The sequence below is a fragment of the Rhinolophus ferrumequinum genome, chromosome 11 (genome assembly GCF_004115265.2).
Source record: "Rhinolophus ferrumequinum isolate MPI-CBG mRhiFer1 chromosome 11, mRhiFer1_v1.p, whole genome shotgun sequence".
NCBI lineage: Eukaryota > Metazoa > Chordata > Mammalia > Chiroptera > Rhinolophidae > Rhinolophus > Rhinolophus ferrumequinum.
The window spans coordinates 32,136,340-32,157,097 of NC_046294.1; the positions used below are offsets into that span (position 1 = coordinate 32,136,340).

At 34.6% G+C, this 20,758-nt stretch overlaps 1 protein-coding gene across 7 annotated transcripts in view; it reads right to left on the reverse strand.

Annotated features, from left to right (window-relative positions):
* The window catches only part of GAS2 (growth arrest specific 2), a 132,604-nt gene that overhangs the window by 48,134 nt on the left and 63,712 nt on the right, over positions 1 to 20,758 (reverse strand). For all 7 annotated transcript variants that reach the window (XM_033120957.1, XM_033120958.1, XM_033120953.1 and 4 more), the window contains 2 exons: positions 14,146 to 14,284; positions 6,263 to 6,370 (listed from right to left, as the gene is read on the reverse strand). In XM_033120957.1, the coding sequence (XP_032976848.1) occupies positions 6,263 to 6,370; positions 14,146 to 14,284 (247 nt within the window). The remainder of the gene's footprint in view (positions 1 to 6,262; positions 6,371 to 14,145; positions 14,285 to 20,758) is intronic.

Sequence of the window (20,758 nt, forward strand, 5' to 3'; positions counted from 1 at the left end):
CTGTGTGGTAGAGAGGATTCAGTGAGATAATGTATATAAAGCACTTGCTAAAATGCCTGGCATTAAAGATATATTAAATTTTAGGTGTCTTTACTTAAAGGTTTTCCAGTCATTTCTTTGAATCGTAATTTCCAAATGAAACTTGAAGGTAAAAATGAGTAGAAATTTAATGGTTTTTAGCAGCACTTAAATATATATGGGTTTTAATTCTAGTAGATGTAGAAAACTTCCAATTCAATATAATTCTGTTACAAATTATTTTTTAATCTGTTTCAATTAATGCCTTTCCCAATGTATGTCTTTATGATCTCCTAGCCCAGAATGATGCTCTGGAGGAAAAAATGGTGGGAGAGGGGCCATTTCTACGGTCAGATATATTTGGAAAATGCTACATAGTACATCTGACTATGTACTATGGGATTAATAGATCACATTAGTATATTCACCCCTTCAAGAAATCCCAGATAATCTCAGATAAACAAGTCAGTATGGCTTATTGGTAGAGAATGTAAATTCAGGAGTTAGGGCTTTGAACCCCACTTTCACCACTCATTAGCTTATAACTTTGGGAGGTTACTCAATCTCCATGTTTTAGCTTCCTCTCTGTAAAATGGGAATGGTGACAGTATTTACCATACCGTGATTAGAGGATAAAATGAGATCTATCACATGCTCAGAAAGAGGCTAATAGAGTCAATTATGATTAAAAAGAGTTATTAGACTGTTTAAACTCTTTACCATGATAACTCTTCTTTATAAATAACATCTTTGAACATTTTCTGGGACTATTATTATTCATTGGACATACCTTGAACAATGCTAAAGTACAATGTTAGGGTAATGATACATTGTAATTAAGTAAAAAAGTATCCATCATATCAGTGCCCAAAGCAAGTAGTCAAAAAAGTCAGCTACCTCACAACATATGATCCCCCTGGCTTGCTACTGCACCAGAAAGTACTACTACCAGAGCATTAGAGTAACAACATTAACTGTGAATATCTTACTCTATGGATATTCTACCCATAGAGCCACTTGCATCCATTTCATGCATTAACACAGATCAGTTTATCATATTAGATTATTTGCATGCCACTAAACATTGAGCTTTAAAGGAAAGGGATATCAGATGATTAAAGCTTTAACGACTAAGAGATACAGAACTGAGTATATGGCTTAGTGATGGGGTCTGCAAAGAGAAGGGACATTATCCAGATGTTTGCATGTTTCCTAGTGCTAACCCAAAACAATTTGAGTGAATTTTCAAAATGGAGAGATAAAATAGTAAAGGAAGATAAGAAAAGGTGAAAGTTTCAGCCAAGGAAAAATATGCCACAATTCACAACAAAAATGCTAGTCCTCCCCTCTGGTCTATATGACTCCAGTAAACCTCTCTACCCTTTTCCAGAAGATGGAAAGCTTAGCCAAAGGACCAGAAAAATGAACACTAAGCTAACTAATATGACATGTCTAGAAGTTCTTTTATTTATTCTCAAATTAGCAACTGTGTCAAGTTGTTGACTTCTCTGCTTTTAAAGAGCTCCCATTTTTAAATGTCATCATCAGAAATAAACGTTACAGATTATTTTTTAAATTCTGTTCAATTGGTAATGCCTTTCCCAAAGTATACTTTACAAATTCAAAAGAAAAAAATTGCTTGCTCATAATTCTTTGCCCTCAAAAATCAAAAACCATTTTCAATTATTCCTATTCCTTTTCAGTCTTAATCATACTCAGATGTCATTTCTACACAGTGAATATAATTTCAGTCTGCTTTTTTTTCCACTTGACATTATGTCCTCAGTATTTCCTCACAATGATCCGTACATAGAAGTTCAAAATGATCATTTCTAGTACCTGAATGGTTATAGTCTTCCATGATCAGACATGTAATGATTTTTAACTGTACTGTTTGTACAACAAATCTCTTCCTTCATATGGTTCTTTCTTTCTTTTAGATTAGTGGTTCCAGACTTCAGCACACTTCAGAATCAATTGTAAGGCTCGTTAAAACACAGGTGGCTGGGCCCCACCCTTAGAGCTTCTGATTCCATAGGTCGGGATAAGACCAGGAATCTGAATCTGCAATTCTAACAAGTTGCAAGGCAATGCTGATGCTGCTTATCTGAGGATCACTTTTAAAAATTACTGTTAGATTATTTACATAGAATATTGTCATTGCTGAATTGGAGTTGACAAATCAAATAGCATCTGAGAAAACCTTTCTTACAAGCTCACACAGATTTATATTGCCAACTGGCGTCTTGATACTTGAAGCCTGGGTAGATACCAACTAGCTGAATGCACAAATGAACGAAGGAAAATTCTTACTTCTCTCCTCCTCAAAATCATAACAGTAAGCCTGAGGTCCATCTATTTACATTTCAAAGATATAAAGCATGGCTAAATGGTAATATTCAAATCTCTGTTACCACAGAAATCATCAAGGAGGTTTTTATCATAACTGTCCAAATTCAAAAGTATTGAAAAGTAACTGAAATATGTATACTTTGGAGGAAAGTAAATTTGTATCTGCACTACACAGATACAAACTAGCGGCATTTAATTTGCTTGTCCACCAAGCAGTTCAAAAACAATGTTGCTCATTGGAATGTATAGGGCAAAAATCTGGCTTTGAAAACTATTTTTGATAAACTGGAAACAAGGGAATCCCCACTTTGGCAGGAGATTATCAGCATGTGTGCCTAAAAGCCATACTCCAAAACCTCAGAGGTCTTGCCTTGTATTAGTAGATTCTCTATCTTTCAGTAGAGAGTAATCCCTCACCTTGAATTGGAGACATATGCATATAAACAAACATGCCTACAGAAGCATATAGATACAGCTACATAAGTACACGCTAGATAGCCGTGTATGCGAGATACTTATTCGTACACTGGTTTCTAGAAACCCACAGATAATACATATGCGTAGCAAAGATATGCTTTGCAGAAAATGTCTTCTGGACTCTTTCTCAGTAATCTGCTCACAGTCTTATATTTTTCATTCTTATTTGCTGTTACTATGTCTGTTTGAAGGTATAAAGAGAAGATGTGTTTATATACATAATAATCGTAAAACCATATATAAGTAAAGTGTTGTCAACAAACCTTGGAATTCGGTTGGCAATGAAATCATTAACTCTGGCTTATGCTGAGAAGACCAAATCAAGAGTAAATGTGTTACATGCAGAGATATAAAGAGAATTTTATATTTATGAACATCTAAGGGATAGTTTTTTCTGAGTCAGTGTTTTGGTAATTGTGTTACCTTTAAGTAAGAGCTAAGTCAGTAGTGTTGAAAGGCCCTAAATAGTTCTCTGCATAGACAAGTTCATTATGCCCATATGAAGACACTACTGTTTTCAGATTGACAGAAAACTAAGGCATAAATGCTAAGATATCATGTATGTTTCATTGTATGTATATTCTGTACAATAATATGTATAAATGTGTCTACTTATTATGTATTGTGTAATAAATAAAACCATATTTCATAGTCTCAAAAAAGATACGACAAAGTTTAAAATATGCCAATGTTAAAAATATACACTTAAGAAACACAGAACTGCAATGCAGACACTGTAAGGTGATCATTCCATTAGTGTGAGAATTTTACTAAAGGCACTTACTACTTATTCAAGCTGTTCAGAGAACATTAAATTCATATACTAGTACCAATAACCATAAGATCACTTGAAAACCAGTACCTTGGAATGTTTTTTTTTTTTTTTTAATAGCTGCCAGTTTCTTACAATTAGTGCAGAATGACAATCAAGTATAGGGCCCCGCCACAAATCAAAAATTACTAGCCAAAGTGTGTACACATCAGCGAGAGAATTTTAGTTTGTGCATTCAGTGAAGAGAAGGAAACAGGCAGAAAATGTGAAAAGAAAGGTACATATGGTTTGCCTGAGAAATTTCAATTTCTAAACTCAGGGGCATGGGAGGTAAAAAGCCTCTAGGGACAACCAGAACCAACAGAGGAGCATTTTTAGAATCATTTTACTCCATCCGGGTAGGACTGGATCCCCGGCAAGACAAAAGATAAGGATTTCAAAAAATATACATTCATGGATGTTTTCCTTTTTTGACAAACAGTATTAGTTTCCAATTTAGGCTGTGATGGAAAGTTTCCTTTTTTAACAAACAATGAGGATTTGAAAAGACGGGCCAATTTGAAAGTGAAATCTGTTGTAAAAAATAGTTCACATCGTGTATGTACCATGCAAAATGAGAAAAAGTGAATGACTAAAGTGTGTTAAAACACGTGTCACAGCAGCAGGATGCCATAACTTGCTGGGCCAGTCCGTGAATAACAACATAAGAGTAATTCTCTTATTGTAGGGCTGACTTGGAACATTAGAAACTGAAACTGAATGTGCACAACATGCTCTGCTGTGACACACTGATAATTAAATTCAAACACTATCACTAGGGAAGGTGATGCAATTTTTTTCAATAAGGCAAATCTCAATTCCTCTATAAATGCATAGATTTTACCAAAAGGAAACCATTTTCTAAACATAAAAATGAACACGAAAAAAATATCTTAAGTGTTTAATGTGACATAAATTTCTTATTCATAAATATAGATATCAATTCTTTGGTAATTGACTATGGATGACCAGATATAAATAAACATATGTAATATATATTTTTGCCTAAAGATATTAGAGGTTATATTAGAGGAAAAAGTATCTAATTTATTATGTGTTTTGTCAACAATTCTATTTTAAAAAATGAACAATTGTTTTAATAAATGAAAACCTAGGTTTTGATTCTAGGCTTTAGGGCCGAATATTCTCAAGGAGCCTGAGTCTCACCTAAGAAAGGTCAACCTAGTAATTTTTAAACGTATCTGTGAAAACACCAAATCACTATTTTTTAATGTACTAAAGAGAAAGCAGGTAGATTGGATAAAATAAACCTGTACGTTATCCTTATAGTAAGGAACAAGATGACAATAAGCATTGAGGCAACTGTTTATCCTAGTGAGACTGTTTTCCCAGATTTCCACTCAGACTCCTAATAACATATCATTATACCCTGTTCAATGCCATTCCAAAGCAAAATAGCAATTATTACCTGGAAATTTTTTTAAAAATCAATAAATATTGCCCTAAATTAGATTAAAATACAAAATGATTCATACTATGCTTGAAGGCTAATTATGATGAAACTTTTCTTCAAATAACATGCTGTAGGACCTTTAAAAAATTGTCATACAAATAACTTGAAGTCAAAAGTTGAAATTAAGAAAATATTACACAAACAAATTCTACTGGTCCATCACTGATTTGAGTATTGTTAAGATTGTACTAGACATATCATTCAAGTCATTTTGCTCTACAAAATAAAATAACAAGCAAGATATATGTAACTTATTCAAAGGAAGAAAGACTACACCTCCTTTGAATCATAGCCACTGTTATTTAGGAAATGACTGAAAAATAAGGTAGAAATATACTTATACTTATCAATTGCAGATTTCTAGGAATATATCAGTGCTATATTTTTCATTTTCTGATTTCTGAGAATTCTTAGTCTTATGAAAAGTCACAAAATTAATTTGGAGATTAACTTTTCTTGATTATTAACAAAACAGATCACAAGTGAAAGGCCTGAAATGTTACTTTATTGAGCCACTAAATACAATCTAAGACTGTTCTAATTAGGATGATTGTAAAATGGACAGAGAACACCGAATCACTTATTGGCACAGGTCCACATTTCTTTATTCAATCCCATAAAACTAAGTAAAAATGGCCGTCACTATTTCACCATGCTTTTGTAATGAGATTTCCTTTTCCTTACTCTGGTGCATAACCCAAACTTCTTGAAAAATCACGTTCAAATAATTTGAAGGTTACCAGGACCAAAGGATGATCTTTCCAAAGTAGAAATATAAAGATGGGAAGAATACTGTTTCTGTTTCCCATTGGAGGGGTTGTAGTTCCTTTGAAACTAAATATATAAACAAAACAGATTTTTTTTTTCTTTTCCTCATTCTATTTGACTTCTATGATCTGTTTGGTACACTTTTGTGTATATATAAAAAGAGAGAGAGTTCTATTTATTTAGCCCTCAGCAGTAATTATGTATAATGGATTTAAAAATGTTCATACCTTGTGTCTTCAAATCCAACTGTAACCATCATAGGGGAAGTTCCTGCTTAGTTACTGGTCATATTTCCCGGTAACTCCCCAAGTCCTGAATACTCTCATAAAGGACAAGATATCAAGTGAAAAGAAAAACTTTACCCTAATGAAGAGGATCTTTTCTCCCACTCGGTATCTTCCTTGAGAGAGCCTCTCCACACAGAATTTGTTTGGGCATTTGCAAGGAGGATCTTCAGAAATTCTTTTCACCTGAAATAGAAGAACAAGCAAGTTCATTCTCCATAATCAAGTCCCATTTAGATGAATTTGTCCATGGGCTCAAAGGTCATTTGGCCATTAATGCTTTTCAATGTGTTCTATATCAGACGATGGACATGATGTGAGCACAGAAGTATCACATTAAATCTAAATATGTAAAGGTCAAGCCCGGAAGTCGTTTTCTGAAGGCCAATAACTGTACTAAGGCATAAGCTCGATGATGACAATGATAATGATGCTGGAATGATGAGCACATAAATTGGCAGCATGGGAATGATGAGCTGGGTTCTCATTTCTGGAAGATTAAAAAGAATGTACACTGGGTTGCCAAGGTAAATATATTGAAAATGGCAATAGAATATACTCGTATGTTAACATAGCGTATGTTTCCTCTTTACAATTTTAATGATATTAATTTTACCCATTTTCAAAATAAATGAGAATTAAACACATTATTCTTTTTTAACTAAAGTTTATTGGGGTGACAATTGTTAGTAAAGCTACATAGGTTTCAGGTGTACAATTCTGTAATACATCCTCTATGTATCACATTGTGTGTTTACCACCCAGACTCAGTTCTCTTTCCATCAACATATATTTGATCCTCTTTGCCCTCATCTACCAACAAATTATTTTTTAAATGAGAGTATTGTTTAATCTTACTTTGAATTCAAAGATTTTCTTTAAGAAGTCATCTCTAATTCACCCAGACTCACCCAGAAATTCACCCCATCTCAGTATGTCTCACCTACCAAAACCTACTTCTGTGGCATCATCTCACAATTTATATGCATTTTATAGAATCCATGTCTGAATATCAGATTATGTCTACTTTATGTCTCCTTACTCTTTAAAAAATACATAATCTAAATAACATGCTCACAATGCTTATAAGTAGTTGTGACTATTAGAAGACACTGTGTAGTCCACAATTTTAGGAATAAGGTTTATATTTATGTTTTACATTTATGTTTTTGATTGGGAATCTGCCATGCTGTGTCTCATAACCATCCTCTCTTGAACTAACCAGTCAACCAAACCCAAAACAATAATTTCCCATGTTGTAAGTCAAAGTTTCCATGGATGAAAATATTTAAACACTGTGCAGCCTGCATTTGAGAAGCTACATGGAAACAATTTGGTTTCTGAAGGAATTGGTTTGGACTCTCACCTAAATTCTTTTTTCCATAAAGATATGGCTCCTAGAATTTTGTCATCAAAAACATTGAATCATTCCCTCAAGTAATGCAATGTCTGACTTCATTCGTCCTTCTCATAAAACTGTGGGAACAGTAACACATGAACTCACTTGCATGTTGGGGTAAAGGACTTAAACAGTTTGGTTTCCCTAGAATAAGACAGGTTCCAGAAAGTATGGAAACATAAAACACTAGTGGGAACGCTAGAAAGAGTGGAGTAATACGGAAGCAAAATTTATCTTAAGACGTATACAATTATGCCTCAGTGAAGACCTATAAAGAAAAACCAACACGATTGCTGGGGAAAGAAACCAACTTCAGATAAATATTTTTTTATTAGTCCCTTCTAGAATCCCTAATTCTGCTAACCTAAAGACCTATGATTCCTAATACTTATTCTTATAGCAAATTGTATCTCAGTTATTTGTTAACATTAATTTCTCTTTGCTAGATAGTGAGTTACAGAAGGGTTGAGATAGTATTTCATAACAATTTTAAATCCTTAAGTAAAACACAATGCCTTAATGGCATACTCGTATACTATGTGTTCAATAAATGCACATTGAAAAAATAAGTGAATGGATAAATAAGAACATGGACCTATACAGGACACAGGGAAATTAGTGCAACAATTTAAGATTGGATTTAAAGAATCTTACAGATGGATTTCATTGAAAAATGAGAAAACTACCTAACGTCATTTTAAGTTAGTGATTAGGCCCATGTATTTGAGTTCTGAATTTTTCCTACCATGTGATATTTGGCCCAGAGATACATCCACCCACTCCCCTAGTATTATCAGAATTCTGTCCCTAGGGGTGTTTTAAAGGGATATTCTTGAACAAGATAGTGATAATAGAAAAATAAATATAAGAGTTGGGTAATAGTGATGTCATTCCCTTCCAAAATGTACAACCACATTCTGGGGAGGGGAGTGGGGTCATAAGATCAATGAATGTGAGTTGCTTTCAGTGTACCTCTTGTATACCTCTTTCTATATGTATTTATAAAAATGTCACGTGTGTATGTATATATATATATACACACATATATATACACACATATATATGTATATATATGTATATATATATGTGTGTATATATATATATATAGTGCCAAAAAAATGTTATACAAGTGGACACTTAGGTCAACGTTGCTCAAGCAGCAGTTCACCATAATCAGAAGTGTCTGGAGGCTGATGGCAACCACTTTGAGCACCTTTTATAATTGCAGAAGTCAAATGTGACTTGTATCCATCTTGTTATCAGTATATACTGAGTATTACAATTTTAATAGTTTTTTCCTTTCTTAAAATGTGTATACATTTTTTTGGCACTGTGTGTGTGTGCGCACGCGCGTGTGCATATATATATATACACACACACACACACATGTTTATTATATATTATATGTATCTCTATATATCTATATCTATCTATCTATATCTATCTATCTATCTATCTATCTATCTATCTATCTATCTATCTATCTATATAATGTTTAATTTATACCAAGAGCTTCCATAAGAAAAGAAGGAATGAGGAAAAGAAGGGAAGGAGGGAAGGAGAAAAGGAGGGAGGGGGAAGGACTTTGGCTTTCCAGAAGAATATCAGACAGTTGCATCATAAAAGCAAATAGCCCAAAACTTTAGAAGATGGCGCCATGCTTGGCACAGCTTTACTGCTACATAGCAATTGAGCAAACAGTAAATTGGTGGTCAAGTGGTTCCTCTGCTAAGAAATGACAATTACAAGTATGTATGGAAAGTATTTCTACCTTGAAGTGTTCTCAGACAAAACACAGAAACTGTTGGTATCAAATGAAGTAAAATACAAAAAACAACAATAACAAAAAACAACATTTTCTCAAGTGGCCTGCCCTTCTCTAATGCCTTCCTAGCTTTGAAAATGGACTTGTCTTTTTTTTAAATCAAGGGCTTTTTTGTAGTTGTATGAGATGAAGGGAGAAATGGAAGAGACAAAGCCAGACTGTGGGTAGTGGAAATATATTGTTAAGTAAACAGTGACTGATGACATCTGTGCTTCTTACATTACCTTGGGATAAGTCAGTCTGGCAGGTGTTCCGTTTTTGGCCAGGAACCCAGCCAGCTCTCTGCTGAAATGGGATTTCAAGAGGAGCCTGATTACTCAGAATTACACTATCTCTCATCCCCAGACTGAGGAAGTTGATGGAGAAGAGGAAGAAAGTAAGAATGGTTTCTTAGAACTGTATTCAACTCATTGTGTGGGAACTAGCTCAACATCAGGGAATGTAGAGAGAACTAAACCCGACCTTCCATTTTATCACAGCTGAATCACTCTATCAGGACATCTGGAGAATAAATTAATCAGAACAAACTCCACTGTGTTCCTTTCATTATATCTTGATTAAAGAAGTTGGATGTATTAGCCACAAAAGGGTCACCTATTTTTCCCCCCAATTTTCCACAATTCCCCTAAGTAGCAAACAAGGAAATGTGAGGAAACATTGAAAATTTCAAATCTGGCAGTTATTATTGAGACTGTTCACAAGAATATGATAGCTTAACATTGGTCTGCTCCTCTTTTTTTTTTTTTCTGTTGTCTTTATTCTTTTTTTTCTTTTTCTGCCTTTTTCTTCTTTTACTCCTCCTCTTTATCTTCCTTCTTTATTTCATTTCTTTTTTTTGATGCAAATAGTAACTTTGCCGGAGTTGAAATAGCCAATATTACTAACTTAACACAGGAACTTTGCAAGCAATCTCTATTTTATATCCCTATTCTAATGCACATTTTGGGGTACATGAATTTCTACTCCCCAACAGCTATATATACAGTGAAGCAGTTGCCATAGGAACTATTTACTTTTTATATTTGACATATGAAGCTCTGATTTAAACCATTAGTAAGGCTCAAATTATTTTTCTCTCTTTTCTACTATTCCTGAAATAAAACACTTCAGTGAAAAACTATCACTAAACAGAATGCAAATATTTCAATACATTCTCCAACATATTATGAAGGAGACTATAAGAGACTTCAGTGGCCAAATAATTTGGAAAATTTCAGGTTAAACAAGATCTTATTATGGAACTCACTAGTGCCTTGGTGTACCAAGGTGCTTTGCCAAACTCTAGGTGGGGACTATAATAAGCTATATTTCTCAAACTAACCTTAGCATGGAATTCTTTTCCCCATGGGGCATCTGGTGTTGTTAGTGTGTGATTAAACATTCTTTGAGAAATGCTGGTTTAAAGACTTTTAGGACATAGTATTCTAACTGGCAAGGGTACAGAAATATCCACTTTGCACATTTCCTACATTCAATTAAAATCCCTTAACTAAACAGACTGTTATGTTCCCAAACTCTGGTGAACTTTAAAGGGTGTTTAAAGCTCTTGTGAGATCCTTCATTGTTTCCAGTTGAGAGAACAGAACTTGGAGTAGGGAGAATAGCCACAGAGGGATAATCTTGACATTTTAAAGAGAGTATCTATCTCATTCTACTTCTTCTGAATTGGCGTAAAACTTTTCCAAAATCCCTTTCATAGTCGTTTCACCACTTTCTCCATCCTGTCTTTTTTTCTCTTCTTCGGGGATGAGGGATGGCCACATGCGAGACAAGCCGGTGAAGAAAGGCAACCATTCTAGCTACTTCTCCCAGGTTCATGTAAATGGCTTCAAGTAGCAATATACCCCTCTGCAAAGCCATGGCAGAGTTGAGAAGTGCATGCATTTAAAGAGCACTTGGCCATTGCAGATAAATAGAACAAGGATGAAGCTTTTTTAACCTTTATTACCCACATGGGTAATTTATTCAACAAGCATGACATTAAAGGACACAGATTAATGAAACATGACCCATTTTCATTGAGAACCAGGACTGCACCTAGAGAATAATGAGTATTTATGCCCAATAAGGTAAATACCCCATTAAATATATAAAAATACTTGGGCATTAAGGACAAATTTGTTAATTTTACCTAGGGTGGGAGACGCCGGGAAAGCTTTATATCAGAGACCACACAACCTGAATCTCAAAAGAGGAAAAAGTGTTTAAAAGTATATTTAACAGATGAGTAGGCAGAAGTATGGTGAGGAAAGCAAGTGGGTATAAGTATTTTTAGGAATTTGGGAGTAGTAGGCATGTTTACAATGAGGATGAGTCTAGAGGGAAATAAACTGGGAAAGGCAAAACGGGTCAGAACATTTATGTGACATATAAATGAATTTGGGCTTTGCCTTGGATGTTATAGGGAACCCCTATATAATTTTCATCGAATATGAGTTGTGTTTAGGTTGATCGTTCTGGTGACAATGTTTATGGGGAAGAATTTCAAGAACGCATTGGTCAACAATGTTGAACGCCAGAAAGTGACCTCATTAATTTGAGGACAAAAAAAAAAAATGTGTTTGATTCAGTAATTCATTCATTAGGAGGTTAAGGGAGATGCTGGTTTAACTCTGACTAAAACGTATTAAAGAAAGTGACTAGAGGCAACGGCTGAGAGGAGGAGGATTAAAATCCAGTGAGTTGCCTGGAAGAAACAGGTTTATGAAAGAAAGATTAAAGGAACACCTTACTCTAAAGCAGGGGTGTCCAAACTGCAGCCTGCGGGCCAACTGCGGCCCGCAATCCATTGTTAATTGGCCCGCAGCAAATTCCAAAAATATATTTAATTTATTTAAATAAACCAGGTGAGGCAACACGTACTTCACCTCGAGTGAGTGGCCCGGCTGTTTGTGTATTTTACCGCATATGCCCTTGGTAAAAAACGTTGAAAAAAGTTTGGACACCCCTGCTCTAAAGTAAGTCTAATCAAAAAAAGTATAATTGAGGGAGAAGAAAAATTGTTATCAATATCTAAATAATCCATGATTATCTACTATCAATGCAATGCATCAATTTCCTTATAAAATAAAAATGAAATACTATGATAAGCAAGTCATGTGACTAATCCTTCAAAACAGTTCTGTGATTCAAAGATCATTTTAGGTAGTATTAAAATGCTCTTGCCTATCCTTTAACTTCCTGAGTGGATTGAATAAAAGAAAACTAAACTAAACTGGCATTGGCTAACCTACCTTGATGGGCTAAGTTTAAATTTGCCGCCCTTAGCAGAAATGGGAATTCTCAATCTGTTATATTTCTGCTTATTAAAATCTGCACTTAATGTTATTAGAGTGTCACATGGAGGAAAGCAAAGATGGGGGAATCTCTCTGCATCATACAGTATCAATCAGCCACTGTCCCAGCTTTTTCAGCTCAGACCCTGGCAAAGGAAATGCTCAGCTATGGATGGACCTGCAGTCCTTTTCAGTTTCATCTATTCCATATAATGTGCATTATGGTTGGAGCTAATTTTGAAGGACTCACGCAAGTATGTGAGGCATACTTCACTCTAACATCTCTGATGTTAGACTGAATAATGTTACTATTTTCCATAAAATGAATAGCATTTTTTACATTCATACTCAAAATATATGTGCTAGGCAGTAAATGCATATACATACTCAAACACACTACTTATAACCAAGAACTACTTAACAAAAAACAGAGGTAGCCAGAGAGTTTTAATTTATCCTGTTTGCTGTTTCACCCAGAATCTGTTTTCTGTGATTGTGACGATATAATGAAAATATTTCCGAATCTGCCAAAGACTGTGACTCAAGAACTCGGAAGAAGAAGGATGGAGACCTCAGAGTTGGACAAAATTGGGTTGTAATCAAAGCTCCTCTCCTTAGCAAGTGATTCAACTTCTAAGTTTCAATTTCCTCTGTAAGAAACCTGCCTTACAGACACCAAGAGCACTTGAAAAACAAAGCAAAATAAGTCGGACAGAAAAAGTCGAGAACCATATGATTTCACTGATATGTGGGATATAAAACTGAAAACAGCAAAGGAACAAGACAAACAAATGAAGAAACAAAAACTCATAGACACAAACAATAGTTTAGTGGTTACCAGAGGGTAAGCGGAAAGGGGGGTGGTAGATGGGGGTCAAATATATAGTGATGGAAGGAGAACTGACTCTAAGTGGTGAACACCAATGTGATACATAGATGACATATTAGAATTGTACACCTGAAACCTATGTAACTTTACTAACCATAGTCACCGCAATAAACTTTAATTTTAAAAAAAATGAAAGAAAAACAATGCTAGATCGAGGCCCATGGCAGACAGTCAATAAAGGGAAGTTATCTTCTCTGTGGTATGCTTGCTTTCACTTCTTTAACAATCTTTAAGATCTCATACCTCAGGCTTCTTACCTATGAAATGAGGAACCATAAACCAATGACAACACGGCTTAAGTGTTTTCAAAGTCAATTTTCAAGAAGTTGATTTATTATCCTAAACTTTTAAATGTTACTCAGCAGAATTAAGTGGCATGTAATTTTAAATGACTGGCTCAATTTTGAATCTCAAAGTGAACTGTAGGACAACAGATTTTTTCATAGGATTTTAAAATGAATTTCAATGAAATTGAAATAGGTAAAGGTTAGACAGATGGAAAATTGTACAGGATGAGTTTTGAAATTCAAAGAAGACTAAGTGTTGGTAGGAAGTCTGGCCAATTTTACTTACTGCATCATCCAGTAAGTTTCCTGTACTCTTTTTTCCAGAAGACTTTGATGAAGAAGGTGAAGGAGAAGGGGCAGAAAGTGTTTCTTCTTGTTCAATCTCTTTTTCCAATTTTATCAAAGCAGGAGGCTCCACACCATACCTTCAAAAAGACATCGGATCAATATACACGCATGACTTATAATGATACACTTACCATATGTTACATTTGATTATGAACACTACAAGAGCAAACTGATGACTTTCTAAAACATCATTAATTTTTCTTCGCATGAAATGGAAAGTCCTTAAAGGTATATATCCTTTGAAGCAGGGGGAAAACATATCTGTTGTGTGTGTATGTGTACATATATGTACAGATACATAACACGTAATGTACTAAGATTAAATAAAAATAATACATGTAATGTATTAATGAAGCAACAACATGAATAACCATATAAAATTTAGCCTTCAATTTTCATATTTACTAGCTAACGATAGTACTGTTGTAATTGAACTCCTATTTTGAACACAAGCTTGTTAAAGATGGAAATAAATTCATCCAGAGTCCAGTTTGAAAAGAACTCCCCCAAAATAACCATTCTTAAATGATTTAACAGAGAAAAAATTCACTGGTAAGTGTATATTTCCTATGGGCCCAGAAACATGGACTATGGGCTATACAGGTGACTCAAGTCTTAAGAAAAATATAATGAAAGCTTACATAGTGTTACTGGGAAAAAAATGAACAGAAAATAAAGAGAAACAATTTAGAATAACAACATGGTAAAAACTGCGTGTTATGAATTGTACATACCATAGAAGTTCAAAGAAAGAGATAGTTCTTATCAGCATTCTCATCTACCATAATCATTTCTTAGGCTAACCTTAAAATTGGATTGATTTCTTAGGTGCACACCAATTATACCCATGTGGAGGAGGCCAAGATAATTTCAGAATTTAAGAGCGGACAGGACCTTTGGGATCATATAGTTATACATTTTCATTTGTACAGATAAGAATACAGATCCATAGAAGAAACAGAACTAGCAAGGGGCTGGACAAAGATGCAAAGCTAGGTTTTCTGACTTCAGGGCTGAGGCCATTTTTCTCTGACATTTTAATCAGGTGATCACATGTTAGGAGAGGGGAAAAAGTCACTTGGAGATTAAAAAACAGATTACGGATAATCTACAAAGTAATCTGTAGGTTAAGTAATAAATGTGTTGACAGTCTGCCTAGTATCTTGGAGTGAATAGTACACTAAAACCGTATTAAATGTAAAAACTTAGATTACTCTCCTGCTCTAATAGCTTGTTATCTTAACTGACATCATTACACATGTTCATCAGTAACTTCTAGGGGGAAGCAATTTCCCCAGTCTTGATGTTTTGTTCTTGTCTAGGGTGCTCAATTGGTTTACTATCTGGTGCCTCTCTTTCATTCTGCACTCATCTCCAACAAGATAAAGGGATTTATCCAAAGCAGTAAAACTAAGAATAAACTGAGCATGTTTGATTTAGTTTAGTCTTCTTCTAGGGAAGAAACTGCCTACAGTTTCTCTATAGGAACTCCCGACCCTGATTCATCTTTGCTTGTAATTAGGTAGTTAATTGGCCTAATGCTGGAGTTCAGTGAAAGACCATACGCATGTCCGTCAACTTGGACCTTATCAGTAATAAAGATGGTATTGATGTTCCATCTGCCACTCTTTTATTTCTAATTTTTTTTCAGAATTTAGATGGTAAGGATGGGTGTTATATATCAGGTGACCTTTGAGGGCTGAAAACCATAGAATTCAGTACAAAACAGTTTCAGCTGGCACAACTCAATTGAACAATTGCTATTTTGAAAACTGTATCCACTGAATGATGTTTAGTTACATAAATCATTGGCTAAAGGATCTAGGCACCATTTGTCGTATTTCTAACCTTTTATACAGATTAGCCATATAATGGGACATTTGTGGAAACATGTGCTAGACTGCAAAAAAACAGTAGAGACCACTGTCTGACTCACAGCATCCCAGCATAGATCCTGGAACACAGTAGGTTCTCAACAGTTACTGTCTGATGAAAAAAACAAAACACAGTATTCTCACATAACAATGATTTTGGGTTCAAAATATGTATTTGGTTTGATTGTTTGGGTCTTTAAATGCAATATCACTTGAATAAAACATGCCAATATTAAAAGTACATAAATGCTTTACCCAAAAAATGTTCTTTTAGAAGAATTTAAACCCTATCTAAAACTAAAATATATATATATATATACACACACATATATATATGCAGTTACTTTCTAGTTCTCCTTTATTACACTGTACTCAACCCAGCATCTCATGAATGTTGACATGTACCTACAACACTCACATAGAGATCTGTGCGTCATTTCACCCGCTCCCCCACCCCCGCCCCGAGGTAGACTTGAAATGTGTGATTAACCTACTCTTTAAATGTAGCAAATCACTTAACCTCTAGGAGTCTGTTTGCCATCAGGAAAGTAAAGACGGACATGACCTTTCCTAGAATTCTGATGTGGCAGTGGAGGGAAGAAGGAGGAAGAATATTAGATTATCAACTGCTATTAAACACCTTCACTGTGTCTGGTATATCGGGGCATCTTGACAAACATCATTTCTCAGCCTCAGTTTTATTCCAGTATAAAATGGAAATTATAATTCCTGTGTTTTAATATTGTTAGAAGGCATGAAAACAGTATCCATTGCATGCCCAGTACAGTGTCTGACACGTGGCACAACCTCTGAGATTGCTGCTGATAAGTGATGTATCAAAGGCTGCACAATCAGGACGGCGAAGCAATTTTGCCAAAGTTCTTATTTTTTAAAATATATTATACCCCCAAATGCAAGAAAGTAACAGCCTCATAATTAAGATGCAGAGTAGTATTATTACTTGTTTATATTATTACTATTGTTTGTATTCTTTAAAAAAAGAACTTATTGTAGGTTTTCTTTACATTTGATTTTTCTACAATTACGGAATAGCAGAAATATCTCAGTGCTGGAGTGGAGCAGAACAAGTTATAAATTCAGCTTTGCTACTAACTCACTGGATGAACTTCTACAGGCAACGCTTTCTGAATTTCTCTAGACTTCTTTGAATTCTTAGTTCCATCAAGGTATAAAATTTTATGTCTAATGTTCTTAAGAGAATAACAGGAATGGCCGTGGAGCTAGAGGAATTTAACACACTAGAAGTCACAGCCAATTAAAAGTCAATCCTCAGTGAAAACATCATATTCAAAAGTATAAAGTAGGTTAACTGGAAAATATGATTTCATCTGTAATTGCAGGTGGATTCATGCCACCTTTCAGGAACAGGTTGCATAATCTTTTTTTTAAATTTCTTTTCTCTCTTTTTTCACAATGTGAACTAAGAAATTCACTGTAATTAGAGTAACAGCAGGCTCCAAAGCAATGTCTTATACAAAGTAGACTAAGTTTGAATGAAGTTGGTAACAAAGTCACACATGGAAAACCTTGCCCTGGAGATTTTTCTCTATCTGGGAATGCTGAAAATTAGCTATGCCATTGAACACAGAACATCAACACTAAGCCCCAAATCTCTGCTTACATTGGCTTTTGAATACTTCAAGCTGCCTAAGGTATAGTCAGCCAGTCCCGAAATGCACACTTAAATACGATTCCTTGGCTTCCTGTCTGTCTGGAGATGTCAACAGGCTGTAAATCATGAAATTCCCGTTGGGTTGGGGACCCGCACCTGCAAGCCAACTTAGTCACCAAATAGGTCTTTTTCCTGCTCTCCAAAAGGCTGCTTCCTTCTGGTTTCTACGATTAACTCTATACCACTTCACATTTCTATTTTGTCTATGAGGTTTTCTCAAATGTATACTGTTTCCACTCCTTTCTAAATACAAGTTTTAGAGGTTTGGGGGAAAGAGGGCAGCTGTAGCTCTCAAACTGAAAAAGGGTCTAACTAGCAAAAAGGTTGAAGCCACTAAAACCAAATCTTCACATCTGTGTATCTCAGTGATAAGAGAGTAAGGTGAATACTGAAAAGGCAATATATATATATATTTTTAAATCTCATTTAAAAAGCTGCAAAGGGCTAGGGAAGGGTTTTATGGTTAATTACTTTTATGATGAGATTCTAGTAATGGACATTTCATTTTTTTGGCATGTCACATGACTTTTGAGCTTGGTTTAGATGACATAATGGAGTCCCACACTGAATGAGAACATCTATTTAAACTATTTAGTAGACGAGAGTTTTCAAACAAAAGACATCTGGGCTGATTTTACTAGAGTTAAAGGGACAAATTTTAGAAACTCCCTCTTTTAAAGGCATGTAACAGACAGTTTATAAATTCTTGCAAGATAGTTTCTACCCCATTTTGATTCTGTTTTAAAGTAATTTAAAGACAGAGTTAGATTTGAAAAGACATTTCACTCATGTTAAAACATATGACATGTTTAGTAGTCAGAGTCAAGTGCTTTAAATAGGATGAATGAATTAATAAGCCTTGTATAAGAATAGTTTTCTTTTAAGTAACATTTCATTGGGCCATGGATTCAAATGGGAGACTAACAAAACTATTCAAAGTAGATTTCTTTTGAATGGTCATACATGTTCAAAATCAAGGAAGTATTCAAAAATAAAAACATAAAAACTCCACTATGATGCCGATTATTGACAAAAACCCTCAACCAAAGTATCAAAAGACTTTTACTTTCATCATAAAGCTAATCTTAATTCCGTAGTCTGTGAAAATGTCGAATTCATAGTAACTTTTTTTTAGCAACAAATATCAAAGTACTGTCATTGAAAAGATCTGTGAGGTTTCGTTGGCCTGCTTTTTCTGAGTGTTTTACTTTTCAGAAGGAAAACATGCATATTTCACTCAGAAACTGACATGGTTTCTGAAATATTAAAGGAGGGATTTCATTCTCCAGTGAGGATAGCTCAATTTAGTTGAAAATAAAAGGAAGTTTTACCCATGAGAACAAAAATAAGTGGTCTCATTCTCCCATCTCAGAACTCAGAGAAGCCCACAGCTCTCAAAGGAGCTTCACTGAGTGTTTCCAGGCAAGAGAATGGCAGGACTCAGATACATTTTATGAATCACATTCGAAGTGATGGTAATGCTTTTAAGATGACAGGTATGCAATTTGAGAAAGAAATGTTTAAAATCAAATATAAAAAGTATCATCTATCAGTGATTTAAAAAAACTCAAAAGGTTGTATTAGGAACCTTTGTTATGATAAAAACTCATCTCTCGTGTGTCCAAATTAATGTTACGATTCTCGAGAGCTCTCTCAAAGTCACTTTCAGTTTTGGCTTAAGTTGTCTTAATTTATGTAGTCCTCCATGGAGGAGTGGCGGGAGGAGGAAACACAAAATAAGGATCTAGATATAGGTTTAATATATATAAAAATCTAAGAGTAAAATGAGATCGGGGATGAATTTCCCATTTTTCCTTTCACTAATGTGCTTCAACATAGGGCTAAGGTAGTGAGATTTGGGTTTATTGGGTTCCTGTTTGTAAAGCACAATTGAACTTCCATTAAAATAAGAAATCTTCAAATGTATACAGAGAGAAACTTCAATATATATTTATACTTAAAATGTTCACTCTATCCAATTGGTATTCAACTGCTTAACATTAGGTTGCACACAACAGAACACCCTGAATAATCTCTTAGTATATTTTCTCTTTATCATTGTAAGGGTGCAATACTGACACCACTCAAGTAGGTGAAGAAAATAAAAGCAAAATTTACAAATTGAGTATTGTAATGTAAGGGTTGTCTTAACCTTTAGATAACTCCTTTATGAAATTAGTAAATGTCTTTGTAAACTTCTGGCAGCTCACCTGGTGGGTCCTAAGTGTGGTCAGAAATCGAGTAACCCCTTCTTATTACAAATGATGATGATGATGATGACGACGATGATAATAAATGGCAGGAGGAAACTGGAGGTAATAGATGTATTTATGGCATAGATTGTGGTGATGGTTTCACAGATGTATGCTGATCTCCAAAAAGTTGTATACATTAAACAGGTACAGCTTTTTGTAGTCAATCATTCCTCAATAAAGTGGTTTTTAAAAAACGGAGCAACACAGAATCTCAATTTTAAAATATTTGGGAGAAAAACAAAACACAAAAAATGTAAAAGTCTTCATATGATGATTTGCCTTGAAATTGACCAAGCCATTATGCTTCCCTTTCATTAACCAAGATTTCATTTGCTTTATATACTATGGCAAGGGGCAATTTATACCATGTGTAGAGCTGGAGGAAAGGTGATTTCTAAAGGGGTTTTTGTCATGGGGTACCATGCCTTCTCCTTTGATGACTCTGTCATAGTAAAAATGTTTAGTCCAGCAGGATTCTCAGAGGGTTCAGGTAACAAGAAGTATAATTATAAAAAAATAAAATAAATCCAGAAAACAGGCAAATAATATAAACTAAACAAGGGGAAAAATGCTAATTCCCAGCTAATTTTGTAGATAGTGCAACTTCCCTTTACCTCTATGTCACAACTTTCAGAATATGATGCTTATTTGATTCATTTCATTAGTATATTAAAACAACAATATGCAATCTGGCATTTTAGGATATTCTGACAGTATAATCAAAACAGA